Source organism: Echiichthys vipera (genome assembly GCF_963691815.1).
Source record: "Echiichthys vipera genome assembly, chromosome: 8".
NCBI classification, from domain to species: Eukaryota; Metazoa; Chordata; class Actinopteri; order Perciformes; family Trachinidae; genus Echiichthys; species Echiichthys vipera.
In genome coordinates, this window is record NC_139833.1 from 542,942 (window position 1) to 567,596 (window position 24,655).

Consider the following 24,655-nt stretch of genomic DNA (forward strand, 5'->3'; position numbering starts at 1 on the left):
CCAGGACTCTGATGACCCTCCAGGACATGTGTTGCTGTTTATTTATAAACATATATTTTTCTGTTGTTAATAAAGGGTCTGGGGGGGGGGGGGGGGGGGGCGGGGGTGCCCGGGCCCCGGCCCCGCTGGGAGCGGCCCTGCAGGGGGCGGGGCGCCGGTGCTGCGGCTCCTCTCTCGGTAGCGGCAGCCGTCGGTGAGTAACGGGCGGAGGAGGAAGATGATGGAGGCGCCTCTTCTGCAGCTCCGCGGTAAGAACCAAGACGCTCGAGACCCCGTTCATGTGTGTGTGTGTGTGCGCGTGCATGTGTGCGCGTGTTCACGGTGATTTTAACGGAGAGATGAAACGGTTCAGGCTCCAGATGTGACGGTGATGATGATGATGATGATGATGATGATGATGATGCAGCAAATAAGGATCTGATCCAACGTGCGTGTGTGTGCTAGCATTCACGCGCACACACACGCACGCGGCTGTGTGTAAATATAGAAACCACTGCGTCACGGGCACGAGCTGACGTAGAGACGGACCCGGTAAAGACCCGGGACCGACCCGGGTCTGACATTCCTGCACAGCCTCATCTTCATCTGCAGAGGACTCATCAACACACGCGCGCACACACACACACACGCGCGCGCACACCTGTGTGACGTCAGCAGGTTTATTAATATCTGAGCTTGTTTCAAACTAATAAAAACATCAAGTTTCTGTTTTTATCTGATAAAAACTCAAAGAACACAAACTATATTATATTAGTTTATATCATATTATTGTATTTTATATTATATTAGTTTATATCATATTATTGTATTTTATATTATATTAGTTTATATCATATTATTGTATTTTATATTATATTAGTTTATATCATATTAGTGTATTTTATATTATATTAGTTTATATCATATTATTGTATTTTATATTATATTAGTTTATATCATATTAGTGTATTTTATATTATATTAGTTTATATCATATTATTGTATTTTATATTATATTAAATTTTAAAATGTTTTGTGTCCGATCGGCTCCAGACGATTAAAGATGAATAAAATATTATAATATCTGTTCATAACAACATGATGACAGCTGGTTCTGTGTGTGTGTTCAGGTGGATTCTGTGAACACAGACACACACACACACACAGAGACACACACACACACACAGAGACACACACAGACATACACACACACACACACACAATACAAACATGTGACAGGTTCAGAGTCCACCTGTGAGTGTGTGTGTCTCTGTGTGTGTGTGTGTGTCCCTGTGTGTGTGTGTGTGTGTGTGTCTGTTTGTGTGTGTGTCTCTGTGTGTGTGTGTGTGTGTGTGAGTGTCTCTGTGTTTCTGTGTGTGTGTGTGTGTGTAACACGTCATTCAGAGACGTGTTTATTTAAGCAGTTGAGACAGAAAATCATTTTCTGCTGATTTTCTTCAAACCGACACAAAGTTCATCACGAGAGAACGACGGGAAAGTTACGACAAAGATACGAAGATAAAAGTATTAAGATATAAAGTTAAAGTTAAAGATAAATATAAAATATAAAGTATTAAAATATTAGGTTAAAGTTAAAGTCGTCTGTATCAGAGCGGGTGTTTCTTCAGGGTGCGTTTGAGTTCCTCTTGTTTCCAGAGCTGAGGCAGAAGCTGAGGCCTCGTCTCTGGTTCAACAGGAACAGGGTTATTAAAGAGAAGGACCCGGTTCAGACCCGGTCCACTGGTGCCCCTGTACCCCAGTCAGGCCCCAGCACCGTAGCCTGGTCCTGCTCCTGAGGCGCTGAACTGACCTCCTGTGTTTCTCCTGCAGGTGGCATCTCGTCTTGTGGAGGATGGGCAGTGAGCGCAGCCGGGCGGGGGGTCTGAGGTGAGGGCGCGGGACCATGGGCGATGGGGGACCCCTGCAGACCGAGGGGAACGCCCTCCTCAAAGCCGTCTTCCAGGGGAAGCTGAGGCTGACCCGCCTGCTCCTGGAGGGCGGAGCTTACATCAACGAGGGCAACGAGCGCGGGGAGACGCCCATCTCCGCCGCCTGCTTAGCGAGCTACGAGGACCCGCAGACCCGGCACAGGATGGTCAGGTACCTGCTGGAGAAAGGCGCCGACCCCAACATCCCCGACAAGAGCGGGAGAACGGCGCTGATGCACGCCTGCGCCGAGCAGGCGGGGAAGGAGGTGGTGTCGCTCCTGCTGGAGAACGGAGCCGACCCCAGCCTCAAAGACTACTCCGGCTCCTCCGCTCTTGTTCACGCCATCAACAAGGGCGACCGCGAGACTCTGCAGGTGCTGCTGGACGCCTGCAAAGCCAAAGGGAAGGAAGTGATCATCATCACCACCGACACGTCTCCGTCAGGCACCAAGAAGACCAAGCAGTACCTCAACGCGCCGCCCTCGCCGTGCATCGTGGACAAACTGTCCCCGGCCTGCATGTCTCCCTCTGAGGTGGTGATCGGCACCGCCTCGCCGGCAGGAGACGGGGGTCCGGACGAGGGCATCTTCAGCTTCGCGCTCACCTCGGCTTTACCGTTACCTTCAGCTCGGCCTCCGGGAGAAAAGAGACCGCCGCCACGCAAGCTGCTGAAGCGGCTGAACTCGGAGCCCTGGGGCCTGGTGGCGCCGTCGGTGCTGAGCGAGGTTCCTCAGGAGAGAGCCGGCGGGGGCCTGGAGGAGGAGGGGGGCTACGATCTGAGCAAGACCATCACAGAGATTAACGGCCTGTCCATCACAGAACCGGGGAGACCTCTGTTGTCACGGCGACACAGCATCGAGACCCACGACCCCTGCTCCCCCAAACTCATCGACCGGTCCTGCTCCGAGGACTACGCCGCGCTCTCTGGCTCCTCCTGGGCCGACAAAGTCCAGCAGCACCAGATCCTGTACCGCAGGAACACGGCCCCGGAGTCCCAGGAGAACGCGGGGGGACCTGGGGCGGTCGCTGCCCGCGCCCTGGCTCACCCCAAACTGACCCGGATGGAGCACTACGAGTCAGACACCCACCTCAGTCCGGAGTCCATCCCTGGATCTCCGGACTCCGGTCGGATGTCTGTGGAGCGGAGGAGGTACAACGCGTCCCCCCTGTCCCTGTTGGCCAGCTCCTCCAGGGAGTCTCTGGAGAACATCCCCAACTCCGTGTCCCCCATCACCATGCGCAGGCGTCCCCCGGGGCTCCTGGAGCGCCGGGGCTCCGGGACCCTCCTGCTGGACCACATCTCTCACACCAGGCCCGGCTTCCTGCCTCCGCTCAACATCAACCCCCAGAGACCCATTCCAGACATCCGGGCCAACGGGAAGCCCACCTCCCCCGTCCACGCCGGGCCCAAGATCCTGGTCCCCGTGGCCCCGGCCTCGCCCAAACGGGGCCCCGACTTCAAGATGAAGAAGAAGCTGATGAGGAGACACTCGATGCAGACGGAGCAGATGAAGCAGCTCTCCACCTTCCAGGAGATCCTCGCCGAGAAGGTCGTGGAGTCCAACGGGGATTGACGACAGGAGGCGCGGGAGCAAAGCATCATGGGTAGCTGCAGAGACGTCTGTGACCATCGCCGCGACGATGATCTCATTAAACCCAAACGTCTTCTCTGCACCAACTCGACTTTGATCCTCCGGAGGAAAGAGAGTTTGGTTCAAAGCACCTCGACCACATTTACGCTCGCCTCCACCCTGGACTCCAAACGCCTCGCCTCCACCCTGGACTCCAAACGCCTCGCCTCCGCCCTGGACTCCAAACGCCTCGCCTCCGCCCTGGACTCCAAACGCCTCGCCTCCACCCTGGACTCCAAACGCCTCGCCTCCGCCCTGGACTCCAAACGCCTCGCCTCCACCCTGGACTCCAAACGCCTCGCCTCCGCCCTGGACTCCAAACGTTACGTCGGGTTTGTTTGGCTCCTCCTTCTTCATCGTCTGCCCCGGGATCAGCGACACTAAAGTCCAGCGCCCTGGTGTCAGAGGGCGGTTTACGCTCATTCATGAGACTTTGCACGTTAATGTAAAGATGTGGAACTGAACTGAAGCTCCTGCGTGAACCTGCGGTCCGGTCCGACCCGCGGTGAAGACTCAGTCTCCACTGTGGTTCTATCAGACCAGGATTCACCTGAACCGCACTGGGGGCCGCGTCACCACCAGTGTGGTCTATGGACGAGTCCGTGACGGAGCCTCCACTGCTGCCGTGGCGTCTCCTCCAGTCCGATGCTCGACCTTCACAAACCGTTACCTCATGAAGAGCTGAGATCATTCACCTCCATCACTGATGGACTCACGTACGTACGGCCTCAGACAGGGGCGCTCTTCATGAGGTCACGGTTTGAATCCCTGTAGACCGTACGGCCTCAGACAGGGGCGCTCTTCATGAGGTCACGGTTTGAATCCCTGTAGACCGTACGGCCTCAGACAGGGGCGCTCTTCATGAGGTAAAGGCTTGAATCCCTGTAGACCGTACGGCCTCAGACAGGGGCGCTCGTCATGAGGTCACGGTTTGAATCCCTGTAGACCGTACGACCTCAGACAGGGGCGCTCTTCATGAGGTCACGGTTTGAATCCCTGTAGACCGTACGGCCTCAGACAGGGGCGCTCTTCATGAGGTCACGGTTTGAATCCCTGTAGACCGTACGGCCTCAGACAGGGGCGCTCTTCATGAGGTCACGGTTTGAATCCCTGTAGACCGTACGGCCTCAGACAGGGGCGCTCTCCATGAGGTCACGGTTTGAATCCCTGTAGACCGTACGGCCTCAGACAGGGGCGCTCTTCATGAGGTAGAGGTTTGAATCCGCGTAGACCGTACGGCCTCAGACCGGAGGGAGACGCCACCGCAGTGACGGAGAAACACCAACGGCTCCTGGAGTCGTCTTCAGTGACCCCGTCCCCGGTGGGGTCTGTGAACTCTTCTGTTCAACTCCAAATAATAATGAAAATAGTGTTAAAGTTGATTTAACGACGTCAAACTCAAGTCCAGCGTCTTCTCTCTGAACATCGTTAGAACGTTTACCTTTGTCTTTACACGCCGTCAAAAAGACGCTAACAGCTGCACTAGCGCGGGCGTGCTACGCTCGGCCCGACCCGGACGCCCCCGTCTCCACACTGCTGGTCGCCACATTAACAAATCTGACATTTCACTCACACACTCTCTGAAGTGTGGAGACGCTAAAGTTAGCTAACCGGTGACACTGAGGCGTCGGTGGCAGGAGTGGGACTCGTGGGCGCCGCTCTCTGGAGGACGCTTCTCCGTTTACAACTCATTCCTGACGCTTCCTCATCTCCAGTCACAAAGTGATGAAACCATAAAGACTCATGATCCGACTCCTTCGATGTTTACAGATGCTATATTTGCACTGAGGTCCGTTTCCCTCACGGCGACGGATGAAAGCACGAACCTTCCTGTGGGACTGAACGTGATGAACGACCTGCTGCCCGTCCGCACTCTAACGCTCACACTGTAACAGGTGTCCCTGTGTAAATGACCCCGATCCGGCTTCGTCCACAGGTCCGAGGCCCGTGTGACGACGTCTCTGAGCTCATGTTTGATCACGTGTTGAGACGAAACGTGGTTTTCTTGTTTATGAAATTCCAAAGAAGTCGTGCGGACGGTTCGAGCTCAAACCTGCTGAGAGTGTAAATACTGTAAAGACGTGCAATAGAGCCGCTGCTGTAATGTCAACCCTGAAGCACTTCCCCCGGGGCGCCTGAAGGGGGCGCTGCAGGGCGCTCCACAGCCCCACGGTTTCACCTGTGTGTCCACAACAGACTCCAGGACCGTTAGCCTAGCTTAGCACAGAGTCTGAGTCCGTCCTGACCCTTGACCCCCGTCGTGTTTCCCTCTCAGATCAGTTTGGAGACGTGTGACGACGTGTTGAAGTTTCTCCAGTTTGAACCGATCAGCGTTGGTTTCTTTGGTGGTTAGACAAAGCCTGGAAAACAGAGGGCCGCTGTTAGCCTAGCCTAGCCTAGCCTAGCATAAGGACACAAACAGAGGCTTGAACTCAGACTCCGTCAGATCGTAGAGCAGTTGTTTGTGGCGGCTCCTGTGGCGCTCACATGTAACTGCTGCCCGTTCTGTCACAGCCTCCATCTTGTCACGTTCACGGTCTTTTCGCGCGCCATGTGCTAAGCTAGGCTAACAGTCCCCCCTGTTTCCAGTCTTTATGCTAAGCTAGGCTAACAGTCCCCCCTGTTTCCAGTCTTTATGCTAAGCTAGGCTAACAGTCCCCCCTGTTTCCAGTCTTTATGCTAAGCTAGGCTAACAGTCCCCCCTGTTTCCAGTCTCTATGCTAAGCTAGGCTAACAGTCCCCCCTGTTTCCAGTCTTTATGCTAAGCTAGGCTAACAGTCCCCCCTGTTTCCAGTCTTTATGCTAAGCCAGGCTAACAGTCCCCCCTATTTCCAGTCTCTATGCTAAGCTAGGCTAACAGTCCCCCCTGTTTCCAGTCTTTATGCTAAGCTAGGCTAACAGTCCCCCCTGTTTCCAGTCTCTATGCTAAGCTAGGCTAACAGTCCCCCTGTTTCCAGTCTCTATGCTAAGCTAGGCTAACCCTGGCTCTGTTCCGGACACACGGATGAAACATGATTGATTTACAGAAATGTTTTGATAAAGTTTGATTGAAATGTTTTTAATGAACTTCCTGTTCCTGTTTACACTTTGAGCAGAAAGACGACGATTTATGTAAAAAGTTTGACTCCGACAAAAAGAATGAGTTAGAAACTGAAACTGGTCCAGACGTGATGATGTCACACAGACGTGATGATGTCAGACACGGACGTGATGATGTCACACAGACGTGATGATGTCAGACACAGACGTGATGATGTCACACGGACGTGATGATGTCAGACACAGACGTGATGACGTCAGACACGGACGTGATGATGTCACACGGACGTGATGATGTCAGACACAGACGTGATGATGTCAGACACGGAGGTGATGATGTCACACGGACGTGATGATGTCAGACACAGACGTGATGATGTCAGACACGGAGGTGATGATGTCAGACACAGACGTGATGATGTCAGACACGGAGGTGATGATGTCACACAGACGTGATGATGTCAGACACGGACGTGATGATGTCACACGGACGTGATGATGTCACATGGACGTGATGATGTCACACGGACGTGATGATGTCAGACAGACGTGATGATGTCAGACACGGACGTGATGACGTCAGACACGGACGTGATGATGTCACATGGACGTGATGATGTCACACGGACGTGATGACGTCAGACACGGACGTGATGATGTCACACGGACGTGATGACGTCAGACACGGACGTGATGATGTCAGACACAGACGTGATGATGTCAGACACGGAGGTGATGATGTCACACAGACGTGATGATGTCAGACACGGACGTGATGATGTCACACAGACGTGATGATGTCACACGGACGTGATGATGTCAGACACAGACGTGATGACGTCAGACACGGACGTGATGATGTCACACGGACGTGATGATGTCAGACACAGACGTGATGATGTCAGACACGGAGGTGATGATGTCACACGGACGTGATGATGTCACACAGACGTGATGATGTCAGACACAGACGTGATGATGTCAGACACGGACGTGATGATGTCAGACACAGACGTGATGACGTCAGACACGGACGTGATGATGTCAGACACAGACGTGATGATGTCAGACACGGAGGTGATGATGTCAGACACAGACGTGATGATGTCAGACACGGACGTGATGATGTCACACGGACGTGATGATGTCACATGGACGTGATGATGTCACACGGACGTGATGATGTCAGACAGACGTGATGATGTCACACGGACGTGATGACGTCAGACAGACGTGATGACGTCAGACACGGACGTGATGATGTCACACGGACGTGATGACGTCAGACACGGACGTGATGATGTCACACGGACGTGATGACGTCAGACACGGACGTGATGATGTCAGACACAGACGTGATGATGTCAGACACAGACGTGATGATGTCACACACGGACGTGATGATGTCAGACACAGACGTGGTGATGTCAGACACAGACGTGATGATGTCACACAGACGTGATGATGTCAGACACAGACGTGGTGATGTCAGACACAGACGTGATGATGTCACACGGACGTGACGCGTCAGACAGACGTGATGATGTCAGACACAGACGTGATGATGTCACACGGACGTGATGACGTCAGACGGACGTGATGACGTCAGACACGGACGTGATGATGTCAGACACGGACGTGATGATGTCACACGGACGTGATGATGTCACACGGACGTGATGATGTCAGACACAGACGTGATGATGTCACGAACATCACGAGCGCTTCACGTTTTTATGATGACAGCTGTTTTTCCTGTGGTATGATTTTTGATCTGTGCTGAGTCTGCATTAATAAACACGTACAGCTGCAGAACAGCCTCTGATTCAACACTTATTATTATTACACATGTTTATATGTTTATATACAGACGACAGGTGAAAAGAGCCAAACACACGTGTGTGTCTTCATCTGCAGAATCAAACCAGGAGCCTCAGAAACACCTGAACCTCGACTCGTGTCCTAGACTCTTTTCAACCAGGTGACATAAAGAAGTGTTCCCTCAGGGCGCCCTCCCACTGTTCCTCCGTCACCGTCACAGGTTAGAGCGCCCTCCCACTGTGCCTCCGTCACCGTCACAGGTTAGAGCGCCCTCCCACTGTGCCTCCGTCAACGTCACAGGTTAGAGCGCCCTCCCACTGTTCCTCCGTCACCGTCACAGGTTAGAGCGCCCTCCCACTGTGCGTGCGTCCCGTGCCCCGTGCTTTAGGGTCCTTGTCCCCCCCTCCAGGCCCGTTTGTACTCACTCTACCTGGGCCTCGGAGAATGCTTCTTGCTGCCTATACGTCATCACGCCGTAACACGTCACACGCATTGATGACGTCATGGCGATGCGTGGCTTTGTTTCCAGATCTTTCCGTAGACCTCGGAGTTTTTGTGCGTCTTGTCGACTGTTTTTGAATCTTTTCATCGACCAAATCTGCAGTAAACACTCCACCTCCGCATCACACCAACGTGAACCTTTCACCGCCATTGTTTGAAATGTCCGCGCATGGTCCCTCCTTCTTTTTTCTACGTCCCAACAGGCGCACAGGAAATGACCTCAGAACCGCCGTCAGCAGGTTACGGACCACAGTCTTTTAAAGCAGCTCTAATCAAACCTCTTCTAACTTTAGACCTTTATCTACCCTCCTCTTCTCTCTGAGTCTCCACTCATCTGTGTGACTCTACACCGGCTCAGGTCTCTGCTGCCGGGGTCCTGCGTGACGCCTCCTGCTGCTCTTATCACTATAACACATTTAAATGATCGTTTATGAGTTAGAACATTTGTGGCCATAAAAACATCATCAGTGCGTCTCACTCACTGTGAAGGTTCTCATGTTCAGGTCGTCGTTCTCCTCAAAGCAGCTTCAGTCCAAAGCAACTGGACCTGGTTCTTTGTCAGGAAGACGTTTCACCATCAGTTCATGTACACATCTGACCAGGACCAGGACCAGGACCAGGACCAGGCTGGGACTGGACCAGGACCAGGACCAGGACCAGACCAGGACCAGGAGCAGGAGCAGGACCAGGCTGGGACTGGTCCAACTACCTGGTGTGAGATCCAGGTCTTTAACCTCTCACAGGCCGATGATGTCACTGGAACCCTTTGTGCTCCGTCGTTAAAGTGACAGTTGTTGGTGGAAGTAGGTCTGGACTTGGTTGGTGCTGATCCAGTCCCAGCCTGGTCCTGGTCTTGGTCCTGGTCCAGTCCCAGCCTGGTCCTGGTCCAGTGGTTGGAGTCACAGGAGGACGTTTGTGAACAGTTGGATGAAGGGATGAAAGGGCAGCATTGTAGGTTTCCAGTGCTGCCCTTTCATCCCTGAGACTAAACAAAGTTAACGCCCTGTTGAGTCTTTCTGTTAAATGTTATTATTAATAACCAGTTATTACATTTTTAAATGCTGATTATAGATAAAGAGCAGCGACACCATCACCACAGTAACGCCCCCCCCCCAGCATCGCCACAGTAACGACCCCCCCCCCAGCATCACCACAGTAACGCCCCCCCCTCCAGCATCGCCACAGTAACGACCCCCCCCCAGCATCACCACAGTAACGCCCCCCCTCCAGCATCACCACAGTAACGACCCCCCCCTCCAGCATCACCACAGTAACGACCCCCCCCTCCAGCATCGCCACAGTAACGCCCCCCCCTCCAGCATCGCCACAGTAACGACCCCCCCCCAGCATCACCACAGTAACGCCCCCCCCTCCAGCTTCACCACAGTAACGACCCCCCCCTTCAGCATCGCCACAGTAACGACTCCCCCCCACCTTCAGCATCGCCACAGTAACGCCCCCCCCCCTCCAGCATCGCCACAGTAACGCCCCCCCCCTCCAGCATCACCACAGTAACGCCCCCCCCCCTCCAGCATCGCCACAGTAACGCCCCCCCCCCTCCAGCATCGCCACAGTAACGCCCCCCCCCTCCAGCATCGCCACAGTAACGCCCCCCCCTCCAGCATCACCACAGTAACGCCCCCCCCCCCCAGCATCACCACAGTAACACCCCCCCCCCTTCAGAAACATTCAGATGTGTGTTTTAGTTAAAAACGTGTTTATTGCGTTTTATAGAGTTGATATAAAAACAGTTGAGTCACATTTAAAAGTTACAGGTAATAAAGGTCATATATTTACAGGTGTGCACGGGTGTGAGTCCTGCTGGTGCCGTAATTCATCTGTTTCCTGATTCACCCCTTCAAAATAAAACTCCTTGTTGTTGTTCTTTCATTCTGAGCTTCTGGTTCTTTGTGTGAATTTATGAATATTTGTTTTTATTAACATGAATCACCAGAAACATGATTCACACACAGACAGACAGGAGTGCACAGACGGACGGACGTGTATAAAGACAGACAGACAAACAGGAGTGTACAGGAGTGCACAGACGGACATACAGACGGACGTGTATAAACACAGACGTGCACAGACGGACAGACAGGAGTAAACAGGAGTGTACAGACAGACAGGAGTAGATAGGAGTGTACAGACGGACATACAGACGGACGTGTATAAACACAGACGTGCACAGACGGACAGACAGGAGTAAACAGGAGTGTACAGACAGACAGGAGTAGATAGGAGTGTACAGACAGGAGTGTATAAACACGCACAGACAGACAGGAGTAGACAGACGGACAGACGGACGGTGAGTGTGTTCACTTCTTGAAGAACTTCTTGTTGAGCAGGAAGATGAGCAGGTTCACGTTGACTTTGGCTTTGTCGAACATTCTCATCACGGCCACGCCGTCGTACTGCAGCTGCAGCAGGTCCTTCAACAACACAGACTGGGTTAGTACGTTTCTTCAGTTCTGGTTCTGCTCAGTATTTAGCCTGGTTGGGCTCAGTATGTAGCCTGGTTCAGCTCAGTAATTAGCCTGGTTCTGGTTTAGCTCAGTAATTAGCCTGGTTCTGGTTGGGCTCAGTATTTGGCCTGGTTGGGCTCAGTATTTGGCCTGGTTCTGCTCAGTATTTGGCCTGGTTGGGCTCAGTATTTAGCCTGGTTGGGCTCAGTATTTGGCCTGGTTGGGCTCAGTATTTAGCCTGGTTAAGCTCAGTATTTAGCCTGGTTAAGCTCAGTATTTAGCCTGGTTGGGCTCAGTATTTGGCCTGTTTGGGCTCAGTATTTAGCCTGGTTGGGCTCAGTATTTGGCCTGGTTGGGCTCAGTATTTAGCCTGTTTGGGCTCAGTATTTAGCCTGGTTGGGCTCAGTATTTAGCCTGGTTGGGCTCAGTATTTAGCCTGGTTGGGCTCAGTATTTGGCCTGTTTGGGCTCAGTATTTGGCCTGGTTGGGCTCAGTATTTAGCCTGGTTGGGCTCAGTATTTGGCCTGGTTGGGCTCAGTATTTGGCCTGGTTGGGCTCAGTATTTAGCCTGGTTGTACCTGGTACTTGAGCAGGAACTCTTCCATCTCGACGCCGAGGAATCGAGCCTTGACGGTGAAACTTCCGTTCTCGGGTCCAGGAACGATGTCGAAGACCACGTTCTTAAACCTGGAACAGTTCGGCTCGGTTCAGTTCACTTCCTCAGAGCATTCAGCAGCAGCGTCAGACGTGTTGTTGTTTACAGTCACATGTTGTTTACAGTCAGACATGTTTACAGTCAGACACGTTGTTGTTTACAGTCAGACATGTCACATGTTGTTGTTTACAGTCAGACATGTTGTTTACAGTCAGACATGTTGTTAACAGTCAGACATGTTGTTGACAGTCACATATGTTGTTGTTTACAGTCAGACATGTTGTTGACAGTCAGACACGTTGTTGTTAACAGTCAGACATGTTGTTGACAGTCAGACACGTTGTTGTTAACAGTCAGACATGTTGTTGTTTACAGTCAGACATGTTGTGGTTGACAGTCAGACATGTTGTTGTTGACAGTCAGACTCGTTGTTGACAGTCAGACATGTTGTTGTTGACAGTCAGACATGTTGTTGTTAACAGTCAGACATGTTGTTGACAGTCAGACACGTTGTTGTTGACAGTCAGACATGTCACATGTAGTTGTTTACAGTCAGACATGTTGTTGACAGTCAGACATGTCACATGTTGTTGTTTACAGTCAGACATGTTGTTGCTGACAGTCAGACATGTTGTTGTTTACAGTCAGACATGTTGTTGTTTACAGTTGGACATGTTGTTGTTTACAGTCAGATATGTTGTTTACAGTCAGACATGTTGTTGTTGACAGTCAGACATGTTGTTGTTTACAGTCAGACATGTTGTTTACAGTCAGACATGTTGTGGTTGACAGTCAGACATGTTGTTTACAGTCAGACATGTTTACAGTCAGACATGTTGTTTACAGTCAGACATGTTGTTGTTTACAGTCAGACATGTTGTTGTTGACAGTCAGACATGTTGTTGTTGACAGTCAGACACGTTGACAGTCAGACATGTTGTTGTTGACAGTCCCATCTGGAACAATAACAGTAAACAATAACAATAACAACAGTAAGCTGTCTCACTGTGTCGCGGGCAGGTCCTGGATCTCTAACAGAACTCCCTTCTCCTGCAGCCGGGCGGCGCTGTAGCTCAGAGCAGGAGGCTTCTTCTTCCCTTTGCCCTCTGCTGCCTTCTTATTGGTCGGTTTACTGTCACACACAACCAATCAGCAACATTCAGCTCCAGCCAGAAACAATACGTGATGTAATGATGATGTCATGCTCACATGATGTGTGTGTGTGTGTGTGTGTGTGTGTGTGTGTGTGTGTACCTGTTGGCGGTCAGGTTGTCCAGACAGGAAGTGATGTAATGTCTGTAGTAGTCCACCTGTTCGCTGTGGAAGCTGCTCTTCTCCTGCAGACTGCTGAGGGTCTGACGCAGCTTCTGGAGCTCCGCCCCCCGGCGCTGACGGTGCAGGCGCTGCTGACGGACGTCCTGTGGAACATTCAGGAGCGTTAATGTGGAAACAACATGGACGCTCCAAAGAAGACGTCAGCATCAACCAATCAAATAACAGCATTCCTGTGTGTGTGTGTGTGCGCGCACGTGTGTGTGTGTGTGTGTGTGTGGCGACCTTTGCGATCATCTGCAGGATCTGGTTCTCGCTCTGAGGCGGTCTCAGGACTCCGAGTCCCTCCAGACGACGAAGACTTCTCAGGATCTTCCTCTTCTTCTCCTCTAAACGCAGGTTGCCGTTGGCGACCAGCGACTGGTTCCTCTTCATCTTCTCGGGCGTGCGAGCGTCCTGTCGAGCACGCCGCTGCAGCAGCCAATCATGACACGCTTCCTGTGGAGGAGGAGAGACCAGTTTACCTGAGTTCACCTGTGTGTGTGCGTGTGTGAGAGTGTGTGTGTGTGCGTGTGTGAGAGTGTGTGTGTGTGTGTGTGTGTCTGAGTGTGTACCTGGTCATGTGACACAGACGCTCTGAGGATGTCACTCAGAGAGTCACCAGACTGAGTCCTGATGACATCAATGATCAGCTGCTTCGTGCTGAAAAAAAACAAACAAACCTTAGAGTCTGAACGTCTGAGCACGCTCAGTACTGCACACACCTGAGCCAGTGAAGCTAACATGCTAATAGGCTAAGCTACCTGAGCCGGTGAAGCTAACATGCTAAGCTACCTGAGCAGGTGAAGCTAACATGCTAAGCTACCTGAGCAGGTGAAGCTTACATGCTAAGCTACCTGAGCAGTTGAAGCTAACATGCTAAGCTACCTGAGCAGGTGAAGCTAACAGGCTAAGCTACCTGAGCAGGTTAAGCTAACAGGCTAAGCTACATGAGCAGGTTAAGCTAACATGCCAAGCTACCTGAGCAGGTGAAGCTGACATGCTAAGCTACCTGAGCCAGTGAAGCTAACATGCTAATAGGCTAAGCTACCTGAGCCGGTGAAGCTAACATGCTAAGCTACCTGAGCAGGTGAAGCTAACATGCTAAGCTACCTGAGCAGGTGAAGCTTACATGCTAAGCTACCTGAGCAGTTGAAGCTAACATGCTAAGCTACCTGAGCAGGTGAAGCTAACAGGCTAAGCTACCTGAGCAGGTTAAGCTAACAGGCTAAGCTACATGAGCAGGTTAAGCTAACATGCCAAGCTACCTGAGCAGGTGAAGCTGACATGCTAAGCTACCTGAGCAGGTGAAGCTGACATGCTAAGCTACCTGAGAAGGTGAAGCTAACATGCTAAGCTACCTGAGCAGGTTAAGCTAACAGGCTAAGCTACCTGAGCAGGTTAAGCTAACAGGCTAAGCTACCTGAGCAGGTTAAGCTAACATGCTAAGCTACCTGAGCAGTTGAAGCTAACATGCTAACATGCTAAGCTACCTGAGCAGCAGTCCTCTGGCGTCTGGTTTGTCGTCAGACTCGTTGAAGATGTCAAACTTGTTGGTGAGAGTCAGAGAAACTTCCATCCTGCTGCTCTGGGACTCTGACCCTGGATCTGCTGACGAGGACTCTCCTGGAGACCAGAAAGCACACATGTCAAGTCCTGGTCCTGGACACCAGGTCCTGGTCCTGGACACCAGGTCCTGGTCCTGGACACCAGGTCCTGGTCCTCCGACACCAGGTCCTGGTCCCCCGACACCAGGTCCTGGTCCCCCGACTCCAGGTCCTGGTCATTGTTGTTTGTATCGTTACAGTATCGTTGTTGTTGTTGTTGTTACCCATGAGTTCCTGCAGCGTGGGCACTGATCCCAGGTCCTTCAGCAGCAGCCTGAGGGGGTCTGAGGGGTCAGGACACAAGACCTCCTGCTGCTCCAACAACAACTGCACACACACACACACACACACACACACACACACACACACACACACACACACACACACACACACACACACACACACACACACACACACACACACACACACACACACACACACACACACACACACACACACACACACACACACACACACACACACACACACACACAGAAAATAAGACATGGTATCCTGTGTGATCCAGGTCCGGCCTGAGACCTGGTCCTGGTGTGGACCTGGTCGTGGTGTGTGTACCTGGTCCTGGTGTGTGGACCTGGTCCAGGTGTGTGTACCTGGTGTGTGTACCTGGTCCTGGTGTGGACCTGGTCCAGGTGTGTGTACCTGGTCCTGGTGTGTGTACCTGGTCCTGGTGTGGACCTGGTCCAGGTGTGTGGACCTGGTCCTGGTGTGGACCTGGTCCTGGTGTGTGTACCTGGTCCTGGTGTGGACCTGGTCCAGGTGTGTGGACCTGGTCCAGGTGTGTGGACCTGGTCCAGGTGTGTGGACCTGGTCCTGGTGTGTGGACCTGGTCCTGGTGTGTGTACCTGGTCCTGGTGTGTGTACCTGGTCCAGGTGTGTACCTGGTCCTGGTGTGTGGACCTGGTCCTGGTGTGTGGACCTGGTCCTGGTGTGTCTACCTGGTGTGTGTACCTGGTCCTGGTGTGGACCTGGTCCTGGTGTGTGTACCTGGTCCTGGTGTGGACCTGGTCCAGGTGTGTGGACCTGGTGTGTGGACCTGGTCCTGGTGTGTGTACCTGGTCCTGGTGTGGACCTGGTCCAGGTGTGGACCTGGTCCTGGTGTGGACCTGGTCCAGGTGTGTGTACCTGGTCCTGGTGTGTGTGTACCTTGTCCTGGTGTGGACCTGGTCCAGGTGTGTGTACCTGGTCCAGGTGTGTGTACCTGGTCCTGGTGTGGACCTGGTCCTGGTTTGGACCTGGTCCAGGTGTGTGTACCTGGTCCTGGTGTGTGGACCTGGTCCTGGTGTGGACCTGGTCCTGGTGTGGACCTGGTCCAGGTGTGTGTACCTGGTGTGTGTACCTGGTCCTGGTGTGGACCTGGTCCTGGTGTGGACCTGGTCCGGGTGTGGACCTGGTCCAGGTGTGTGGACCTGGTCCAGGTGTGTGTACCTGGTCCAGGTGTGTGTACCTGGTGTGTGTACCTGGTCCCGGTGTGGACCTGGTCCAGGTGTGTGTACCTGGTCCCGGTGTGGACCTGGTCCTGGTGTGGACCTGGTCCAGGTGTGTGTACCTGGTGTGTACCTGGTCCCGGTGTGGACCTGGTCCAGGTGTGTGTACCTGGTCCTGGTGTGGACTTGGTCCAGGTGTGGACCTGGTCCAGGTGTGTGTATCTGGTCCTGGTGTGGACCTGGTCCAGGTGTGTACCTGGTGTGTACCTGGTCCCGGTGTGGACCTGGTCCTGGTGTGGACCTGGTCCAGGTGTGTGTACCTGGTCCTGGTGTGGACCTGGTCCTGCTGTGTGTACCTGGTCCAGGTGTGTGTACCTGGTCCTGGTGTGTACCTGGTGTGTGTACCTGGTGTGTGTACCTGGTGTGTGTACCTGGTCCCGGTGTGGACCTGGTCCTGGTGTGGACCTGGTCCAGGTGTGTGTGGACCTGGTCCTGCTGTGTGTACCTGGTCCAGGTGTGTGTACCTGGTCCTGGTGTGTACCTGGTGTGTGTACCTGGTGTGTGTACCTGGTCCCGGTGTGGACCTGGTCCTGGTGTGGACCTGGTCCAGGTGTGTGTGTACCTGGTCCAGGTGTGTGTACCTGGTCCTGGTGTGGACCTGGTCCTGCTGTGTGTACCTGGTCCTGGTGTGTACCTGGTGTGTGTACCTGGTGTGTGTACCTGGTCCCGGTGTGGACCTGGTCCTGGTGTGGACCTGGTCCAGGTGTGTGTGTACCTGGTCCAGGTGTGTGTACCTGGTCCTGGTGTGGACCTGGTCCTGCTGTGTGTACTTGGTCCAGGTGTGTGTACCTGGTGTGTGTACCTGGTCCAGGTGTGTGTGTACCTAGTCCAGGTGTGGACCTGGTCCAGGTGTGTGTGGACCTGGTCCTGGTGTGTGTACCTGGTGTGTGTACCTGGTGTGTGTTGAGCAGCTCGCTGACGCAGATGTAGACGACAGGTTTGTTGACGATGAGCAGTTCTGAGTATTCGTCCACGTTGAATCTGTCCTCGGGTTCAGGGACGTCACAGACGCAGACCAGGAACTTCCTGTCCAACAGAGACCAGAGTCTTCATCAGTCCAACAGAGACCAGAGTCTTCATCAGTCCAACAGAGACCAGAGTCTTCATCAGTCCAACAACAGAGACCAGAGTCTTCATCAGTCCAACAACAGAGACCAGAGTCTTCATCAGTCCAACAGAGACCAGAGTCTTCATCAGTCCAACAACAGAGACCAGAGTCTTCATCAGTCCAACAGAGACCAGAGTCTTCATCAGTCCAACAGAGACCAGAGTCTTCATCAGTCCAACAACAGAGACCAGAGTCTTCATCAGTCCAACAGAGACCAGAGTCTTCATCAGTCCAACAGAGACCAGAGTCTTCATCAGTCCAACAGAGACCAGAGTCTTCATCAGTCCAACAACAGAGACCAGAGTCTTCATCAGTCCAACAGAGACCAGAGTCTTCATCAGTCCAACAGAGACCAGAGTCTTCATCAGTCCAACAACAGAGACCAGAGTCTTCATCAGTCCAACAGAGACCAGAGTCTTCATCAGTCCAACACAGACCAGAGTCTTCATCAGTCCAACAGAGACCAGAGTCTTCATCAGTCCAACAGAGACCAGAGTCTTCATCAGTCCAACAACAGAGACCAGAGTCTTCATCAGTCCAACAGAGACCAGAGTCTTCATCAGTCCAACAACAGAGACCAGAGTCTTCATCAGTCCAACAGAGACCAGAGTCTTCATCAGTCCAACAGAGACCAGAGTCTTCATCAGTCCAACAACAGAGACCAGAGTCTTCATCAGTCCAACAACAGAGACCAGAGTCTTCATCAGTCCAACAACAGAGACCAGAGTCTTCATCAGTCCAACAGGGACCAGAGTCTTCATCAGTCCAACAGAGACCAGAGTCTTCATCAGTCCAACAGAGACCAGAGTCTTCATCAGTCCAACAGGGACCAGAGTCTTCATCAGTCCAACAGAGACCAGAGTCTTCATCAGTCCAACAGAGACCAGAGTCTTCATCAGTCCAACAGAGACCAGAGTCTTCATCAGTCCAACAACAGAGACCAGAGTCTTCATCAGTCCAACAGGGACCAGAGTCTTCATCAGTCCAACAGAGACCAGAGTCTTCATCAGTCCAACAACAGAGACCAGAGTCTTCATCAGTCCAACAGAGACCAGAGTCTTCATCAGTCCAACAGAGACCAGAGTCTTCATCAGTCCAACAACAGAGACCAGAGTCTTCATCAGTCCAACAGAGACCAGAGTCTTCATCAGTCCAACAACAGAGACCAGAGTCTTCATCAGTCCAACAACAGAGACCAGAGTCTTCATCAGTCCAACAGAGACCAGAGTCTTCATCAGTCCAACAACAGAGACCAGAGTCTTCATCAGTCCAACAACAGAGACCAGAGTCTTCATCAGTCCAACAACAGAGACCAGAGTCTTCATCAGTCCAACAACAGAGACCAGAGTCTTCATCAGTCCAACAGGGACCAGAGTCTTCATCAGTCCAACAGAGACCAGAGTCTTCATCAGTCCAACAGAGACCAGAGTCTTCATCAGTCCAACAGAGACCAGAGTCTTCATCAGTCCAACAGAGACCAGAGTCTTCATCAGTCCAACAACAGAGACCAGAGTCTTCATCAGTCCAACAGAGACCAGAGTCTTCATCAGTCCAACAGAGACCAGAGTCTTCATCAGTCCAACAAAGACCAGAGTCTTCATCAGTCCAACAGAGACCAGAGTCTTCATCAGTCCAACAGAGACCAGAGTCTTCATCAGTCCAACAACAGAGACCAGAGTCTTCATCAGTCCAACAGAGACCAGAGTCTTCATCAGTCCAACAACAGAGACCAGAGTCTTCATCAGTCCAACACAGACCAGAGTCTTCATCAGTCCAACAACAGAGACCAGAGTCTTCATCAGTCCAACACAGACCAGAGTCTTCATCAGTCCAACAGAGACCAGAGTCTTCATCAGTCCAACAGAGACCAGAGTCTTCATCAGTCCAACAACAGAGACCAGAGTCTTCATCAGTCCAACAACAGAGACCAGAGTCTTCATCAGTCCAACAGAGACCAGAGTCTTCATCAGTCCAACACAGACCAGAGTCTTCATCAGTCCAACAGAGACCAGAGTCTTCATCAGTCCAACACAGACCAGAGTCTTCATCAGTCCAACAGAGACCAGAGTCTTCATCAGTCCAACAACAGAGACCAGAGTCTTCATCAGTCCAACAGAGACCAGAGTCTTCATCAGTCCAACACAGACCAGAGTCTTCATCAGTCCAACAGAGACCAGAGTCTTCATCAGTCCAACACAGACCAGAGTCTTCATCAGTCCAACAGAGACCAGAGTCTTCATCAGTCCAACAGAGACCAGAGTCTTCATCAGTCCAACAACAGAGACCAGAGTCTTCATCAGTCCAACAACAGAGACCAGAGTCTTCATCAGTCCAACAGAGACCAGAGTCTTCATCAGTCCAACAACAGAGACCAGAGTCTTCATCAGTCCAACAACAGAGACCAGAGTCTTCATCAGTCCAACAGAGACCAGAGTCTTCATCAGTCCAACAGAGACCAGAGTCTTCATCAGTCCAACAACAGAGACCAGAGTCTTCATCAGTCCAACAGAGACCAGAGTCTTCATCAGTCCAACAACAGAGACCAGAGTCTTCATCAGTCCAACAACAGAGACCAGAGTCTTCATCAGTCCAACAACAGAGACCAGAGTCTTCATCAGTCCAACAACAGAGACCAGAGTCTTCATCAGTCCAACAACAGAGACCAGAGTCTTCATCAGTCCAACAGAGACCAGAGTCTTCATCAGTCCAACAGAGACCAGAGTCTTCATCAGTCCAACAGAGACCAGAGTCTTCATCAGTCCAACAGAGACCAGAGTCTTCATCAGTCCAACAGAGACCAGAGTCTTCATCAGTCCAACACAGACCAGAGTCTTCATCAGTCCAACAGAGACCAGAGTCTTCATCAGTCCAACAACAGAGACCAGAGTCTTCATCAGTCCAACACAGACCAGAGTCTTCATCAGTCCAACAGAGACCAGAGTCTTCATCAGTCCAACAGAGACCAGAGTCTTCATCAGTCCAACAACAGAGACCAGAGTCTTCATCAGTCCAACAGAGACCAGAGTCTTCATCAGTCCAACAACAGAGACCAGAGTCTTCATCAGTCCAACAGAGACCAGAGTCTTCATCAGTCCAACAGAGACCAGAGTCTTCATCAGTCCAACAGAGACCAGAGTCTTCATCAGTCCAACAGAGACCAGAGTCTTCATCAGTCCAACAGAGACCAGAGTCTTCATCAGTCCAACAGAGACCAGAGTCTTCATCAGTCCAACAGAGACCAGAGTCTTCATCAGTCCAACAGAGACCAGAGTCTACAGGTTTACAGGTCTAAAGTCTGAGGGACTGACCTGAACTTGTGGTGGGTCTGGCTGATGTACTGGTTCAGGGCTCTGACGTGGTACCCGTCTCCGTGGAAGTGTTTGTTGGCGGCGGCGTGCTGCAGCGTGCGGGCGATGGAGCCCAGGATGTGGCGCTGCTCCGGCTGCAGGGCGGAGCCGGCGGACCGGTCCACCACCCCGAAACCGTCTGGGGCCACGATGGCCGGGTTCATGTAGCGGTAGTAGACCAGGTTCCCGACAATCTGAGGGACAGAAGCAGAGACGGGTGAGTAGGGTTGCAAAGGGGCGGAAAATTTCCGGTAAATTTCCGGAAAGTTTCCGGTAAATTTCCATGGTAAGTTAAGCTCGGGAATTTTGGAAATATTCCATATTGGAAACTTAGGAGAACTAACTGGGAATATATTATTTCCAAGCATAAATATAAACAGAAGTCATAAGAAAAACTCCATGCAAAATGTTTTCAACAGATATTTCAACAGATTTATTTGTAATACAGTGGAATAGAACACGTTTCAATAACTTGTTTCATGGATGAACAAAAACAGAAATGTTGAGTTTAATAATACCATCCCCTAACCCCACTCCCCCCCCCAAAAAAATGCCCCCCATCCAGAAATCTCCATAAAGTCCCATTCAAAAGGTTAAATGAAAAATGCCACTTTTCCTCCAAAATGTCTCTTTAAACATGCAAATCTTCCTTCAAGCAATCCTCTTTTCTGCTCAGTCAATAGACTCTTCCTGGACCTCATCATCATCCAACAACATGTCCACTTCCTCAATATCCAACTCTGAGTCTTCCTCTTCAGTGTCACTTTCCAGCCTTGTTGAGGATGGCTCTGTGTCAGGCTCAAACAGCCGTAGGTTTGCCCGAATGCCAACCAGCTTTTCCACTCTCACATTTGTGAGCCTGTTGCGAACCTTTGTGTGGGTGTTCCCAAACAGTGACCAGTTGCGCTCGGAGGCGGCTGATGATGGTGGGATTTGGAGGATGATGGAGGCTACAGGTGCAAGGGCCTCAGATTCACATAGTCCCTTCCACCAGGTGGCTGCAGATATGTGCTGGCATGACTGCCATATTCCATCCCCTTTCCAAAGGCCTTGCTTTGTTCGATACTTTGCCAAACTGCCTAGAACTTTGCCTTTATCGAGACCCAAGCGGTCAGACATGGCTGTAATGACCGCATAGGCACCGTTGATCTCTTCCCCAGAAAGTATGCCCTTGTCATATTTGGGGTCCAGCATGTATGCTGCTGCATGCACTGGCTTCATGCAGAACTCCCTCCGCTTTTCCAATGACTTGACCACAGCCGTTTCCTCTGCTTTCAGCAGTAGGGAAGTGGGCAAAACTGTCTGGATTTCCTCCTTGAGCTCTGCAAAAAGGCACTGGACATCCGATAAGATGGCAACATCCCCCTCTATCTTTGCTATTGCTGCTGCAATAGGTTTGAGGATTTTCTGACTGCTAGATACCCTTTCCCAGAACACATCATCCAAGATGACCTTCTTGATGTCACTGTCGATGCCTGCAGACTGGGATATGGCCATCTCTTGCAGAGACTCCTTTCCCTCCAGAAGGCTGTCAAACATGATAACAACACCACCCCATCGCGTTATGCTGGGAAGCTTCAGTGTAGTACCCTTGTTCTTTTCCTTTTGCTTTGACAGAAATGTAGCGGAAGTTACTTGTTTGCCTTTAACATATTTGACAACTTGCTTCGCTCTCTTGTTCAGAGTGTCCATTGTTTTCAGTGCCATTATGTCTTTCAGGAGAAGATTCAGTGTGTGGGCAGCACAGCCAATTGTAGTGATTTGAGGGTAGGTCTCCTCCACGTGTGCCCAGGCAACCTTCATGTTGGCTGCGTTGTCAGTGACCAGTGCAAAAACCTTATCTGGTCCAAGGTCATTGATCATCCCTTTTAGCTCATCTGCGATGTATTGGCCTGTGTGTCTGTTTTCTTTTGTGTCAATGCTCTTGTAGAACACAGGCTGAGGAGTGGTGATTATGTAGTTAATAATTCCTTGTCCCCTTATATTGGACCATCCATCAGAGATGACTGAAATACAGTCAGCTTGTTCAATGGTCTGCTTCACCTTGGCTTGAACTCGACTGAACTCTTCATCCAGTAGATGAGTCGACAATGCATGTCTGGTTGGGGGAATGTATGCTGGTCGGAGAACATTCAAAAATCTCTTCCAGTACACATTGGATGTCAGCATCAGGGGTGAGCCAGTTGCATATATTGCACGAGCGAAACACTCATCTGCGTTTTTCTGGCTAGTGTCATCCATAAAATCAAAGAATCCTTTGATGCCAGAGGGACCAAGAGCTGATGAGTGGGTATCTGACTCTGATGCAGCTGAAACAGATTCATTTTCCCCTTGAGTGGAGCTCCTGGCTGCTGCATGTGTTGGGCCTTGAGGAAATTTCTTGCACTTTGCAATGTGCTGTTGCATTTTTGTGGCATTCTTCACGTAGGTCTTATCACAATACTTACACATATATACAGACTTCCCTTGTACATTAGCTGGTGTAAAATGTCTCCACACATCAGATGGCGCACGTGGCATTTTTCTGTAAAATAACACAAGAGCTTGTAAGAATGCTAATGCAATGCAAGAGATTGTAGTAATACAATGCAATATGATAAACAGATATAAATAGTAAGGCTAGCTAAACAACTGGAATGATCTTCAAAACAAAACAGCCAAATGAGGTAGCTAGCATCTGTTTTATGCTATAGCCTACTAGCTATTGCTTATTTAGCATCTAACTTATCAGATTGCTATCTACCAGATTAATACAGTGTATGTGATATTTGCAATTTAAACATTTAATGAATATATTTCCCCATAATATCATCAAAACTTACCTCACTTGTTAAGTCCACAGGCTCAAATGTGTGCCTTCAATACTCTTTGTCCTTCAGGCTCTAAAGTGTGGTCCATGTGTTCATGTGATGGAGGCATGCACAGTGCCAGTAGGGGGTCTCAATAGCCATGCAGCAAGCATGTGCTCTGTGCATGTGATTAAGGAATGGCATGGATATTCAAGTGTATTTGAATGGCATCTGTTTGTTTTAGTCAATATTAGGCTAAAATATACTTTGCTCAACTATATTTAAGTTCCCTAAGAAGAGCCAACGTTCAATTTTGAAAATTCCCAGTTTATTCCCATAAATTCCCGTTTATTCCCATTAATTCCCGTTAATTCCCATGGAAAGTTTCCATCTTTGAAAATTCCGGGAATTTTGCAACCCTACGTGTGAGAGACACATCGGGCTCAGCTGGTTCTGGGCTCCGTCTAAATCCTGGATCTCACCTTGTACAGGTCGTCCTCGCTCGCCTCAGGGAACTTTGTCCTCAGGGCGTCTCTGAGGACCTTCGCCGTGTACCGCAAACCGTACCTGCAACGAGAGACACGCGTCAAGGTGGGCGGGGGGGGGGACTCAGGTGGACGGGTGGAGGCCCAGGTGGACGGGTGGGGACTCAGGTGGACGGGTGGAGACTCAGGTGGACGGGTGGAGGCCCAGGTGGACGGGTGGAGGCCCAAGTGGACGGGTGGGGACTCAGGTGGACGGGTGGGGACTCAGGTGGACGGGTGGAGACTCAGGTGGACGGGTGGGGACTCAGGTGGACGGGTGGGGACTCAGGTGGACGGGTGGGGACTCAGGTGGACGGGTGGAGACTCAGGTGGACGGGTGGAGGCCGAGGTGGACGGGTGGAGGCCCAGGTGGACGGGTGGAGACTCAGGTGAGCGGGTGGGGACTCAGGTGGACGGGTGGGGACTCAGGTGGACGGGTGGA

General features: G+C 51.4%; 2 protein-coding genes across 2 annotated transcripts in view; one reads left to right on the plus strand and one right to left on the minus strand.

Annotated features, from left to right (window-relative positions):
- Window positions 1–1,882: 1,882 nt before the first annotated feature.
- ankrd34a (ankyrin repeat domain 34A) lies at window positions 1,883–3,481 on the plus strand (the record flags this gene model as incomplete). Its single annotated transcript, XM_083918330.1, has 1 exon — window positions 1,883–3,481. One exon carries the CDS (start codon window positions 1,883–1,885, stop codon window positions 3,479–3,481), a length of 1,599 nt encoding a protein of 532 aa, XP_083774456.1.
- A 7,736-nt stretch (window positions 3,482–11,217) lies between these two features.
- The window catches only part of iqgap3 (IQ motif containing GTPase activating protein 3), a gene marked incomplete at its 3' end in the record, with an annotated part of 34,605 nt that continues 21,167 nt past the window's right edge, over window positions 11,218–24,655 (minus strand). Inside the window, exons 28-38 of the mRNA XM_083918348.1 lie at window positions 24,172–24,256; window positions 20,862–21,094; window positions 17,339–17,471; window positions 15,162–15,264; window positions 14,824–14,956; window positions 13,906–13,993; window positions 13,577–13,789; window positions 13,274–13,437; window positions 13,026–13,151; window positions 11,943–12,051; window positions 11,218–11,331 (exon numbers count right to left, since the gene is read on the minus strand). Coding sequence (XP_083774474.1) covers window positions 11,218–11,331; window positions 11,943–12,051; window positions 13,026–13,151; window positions 13,274–13,437; window positions 13,577–13,789; window positions 13,906–13,993; window positions 14,824–14,956; window positions 15,162–15,264; window positions 17,339–17,471; window positions 20,862–21,094; window positions 24,172–24,256 — 1,501 coding nt within the window. The remainder of the gene's footprint in view (window positions 11,332–11,942; window positions 12,052–13,025; window positions 13,152–13,273; window positions 13,438–13,576; window positions 13,790–13,905; window positions 13,994–14,823; window positions 14,957–15,161; window positions 15,265–17,338; window positions 17,472–20,861; window positions 21,095–24,171; window positions 24,257–24,655) is intronic.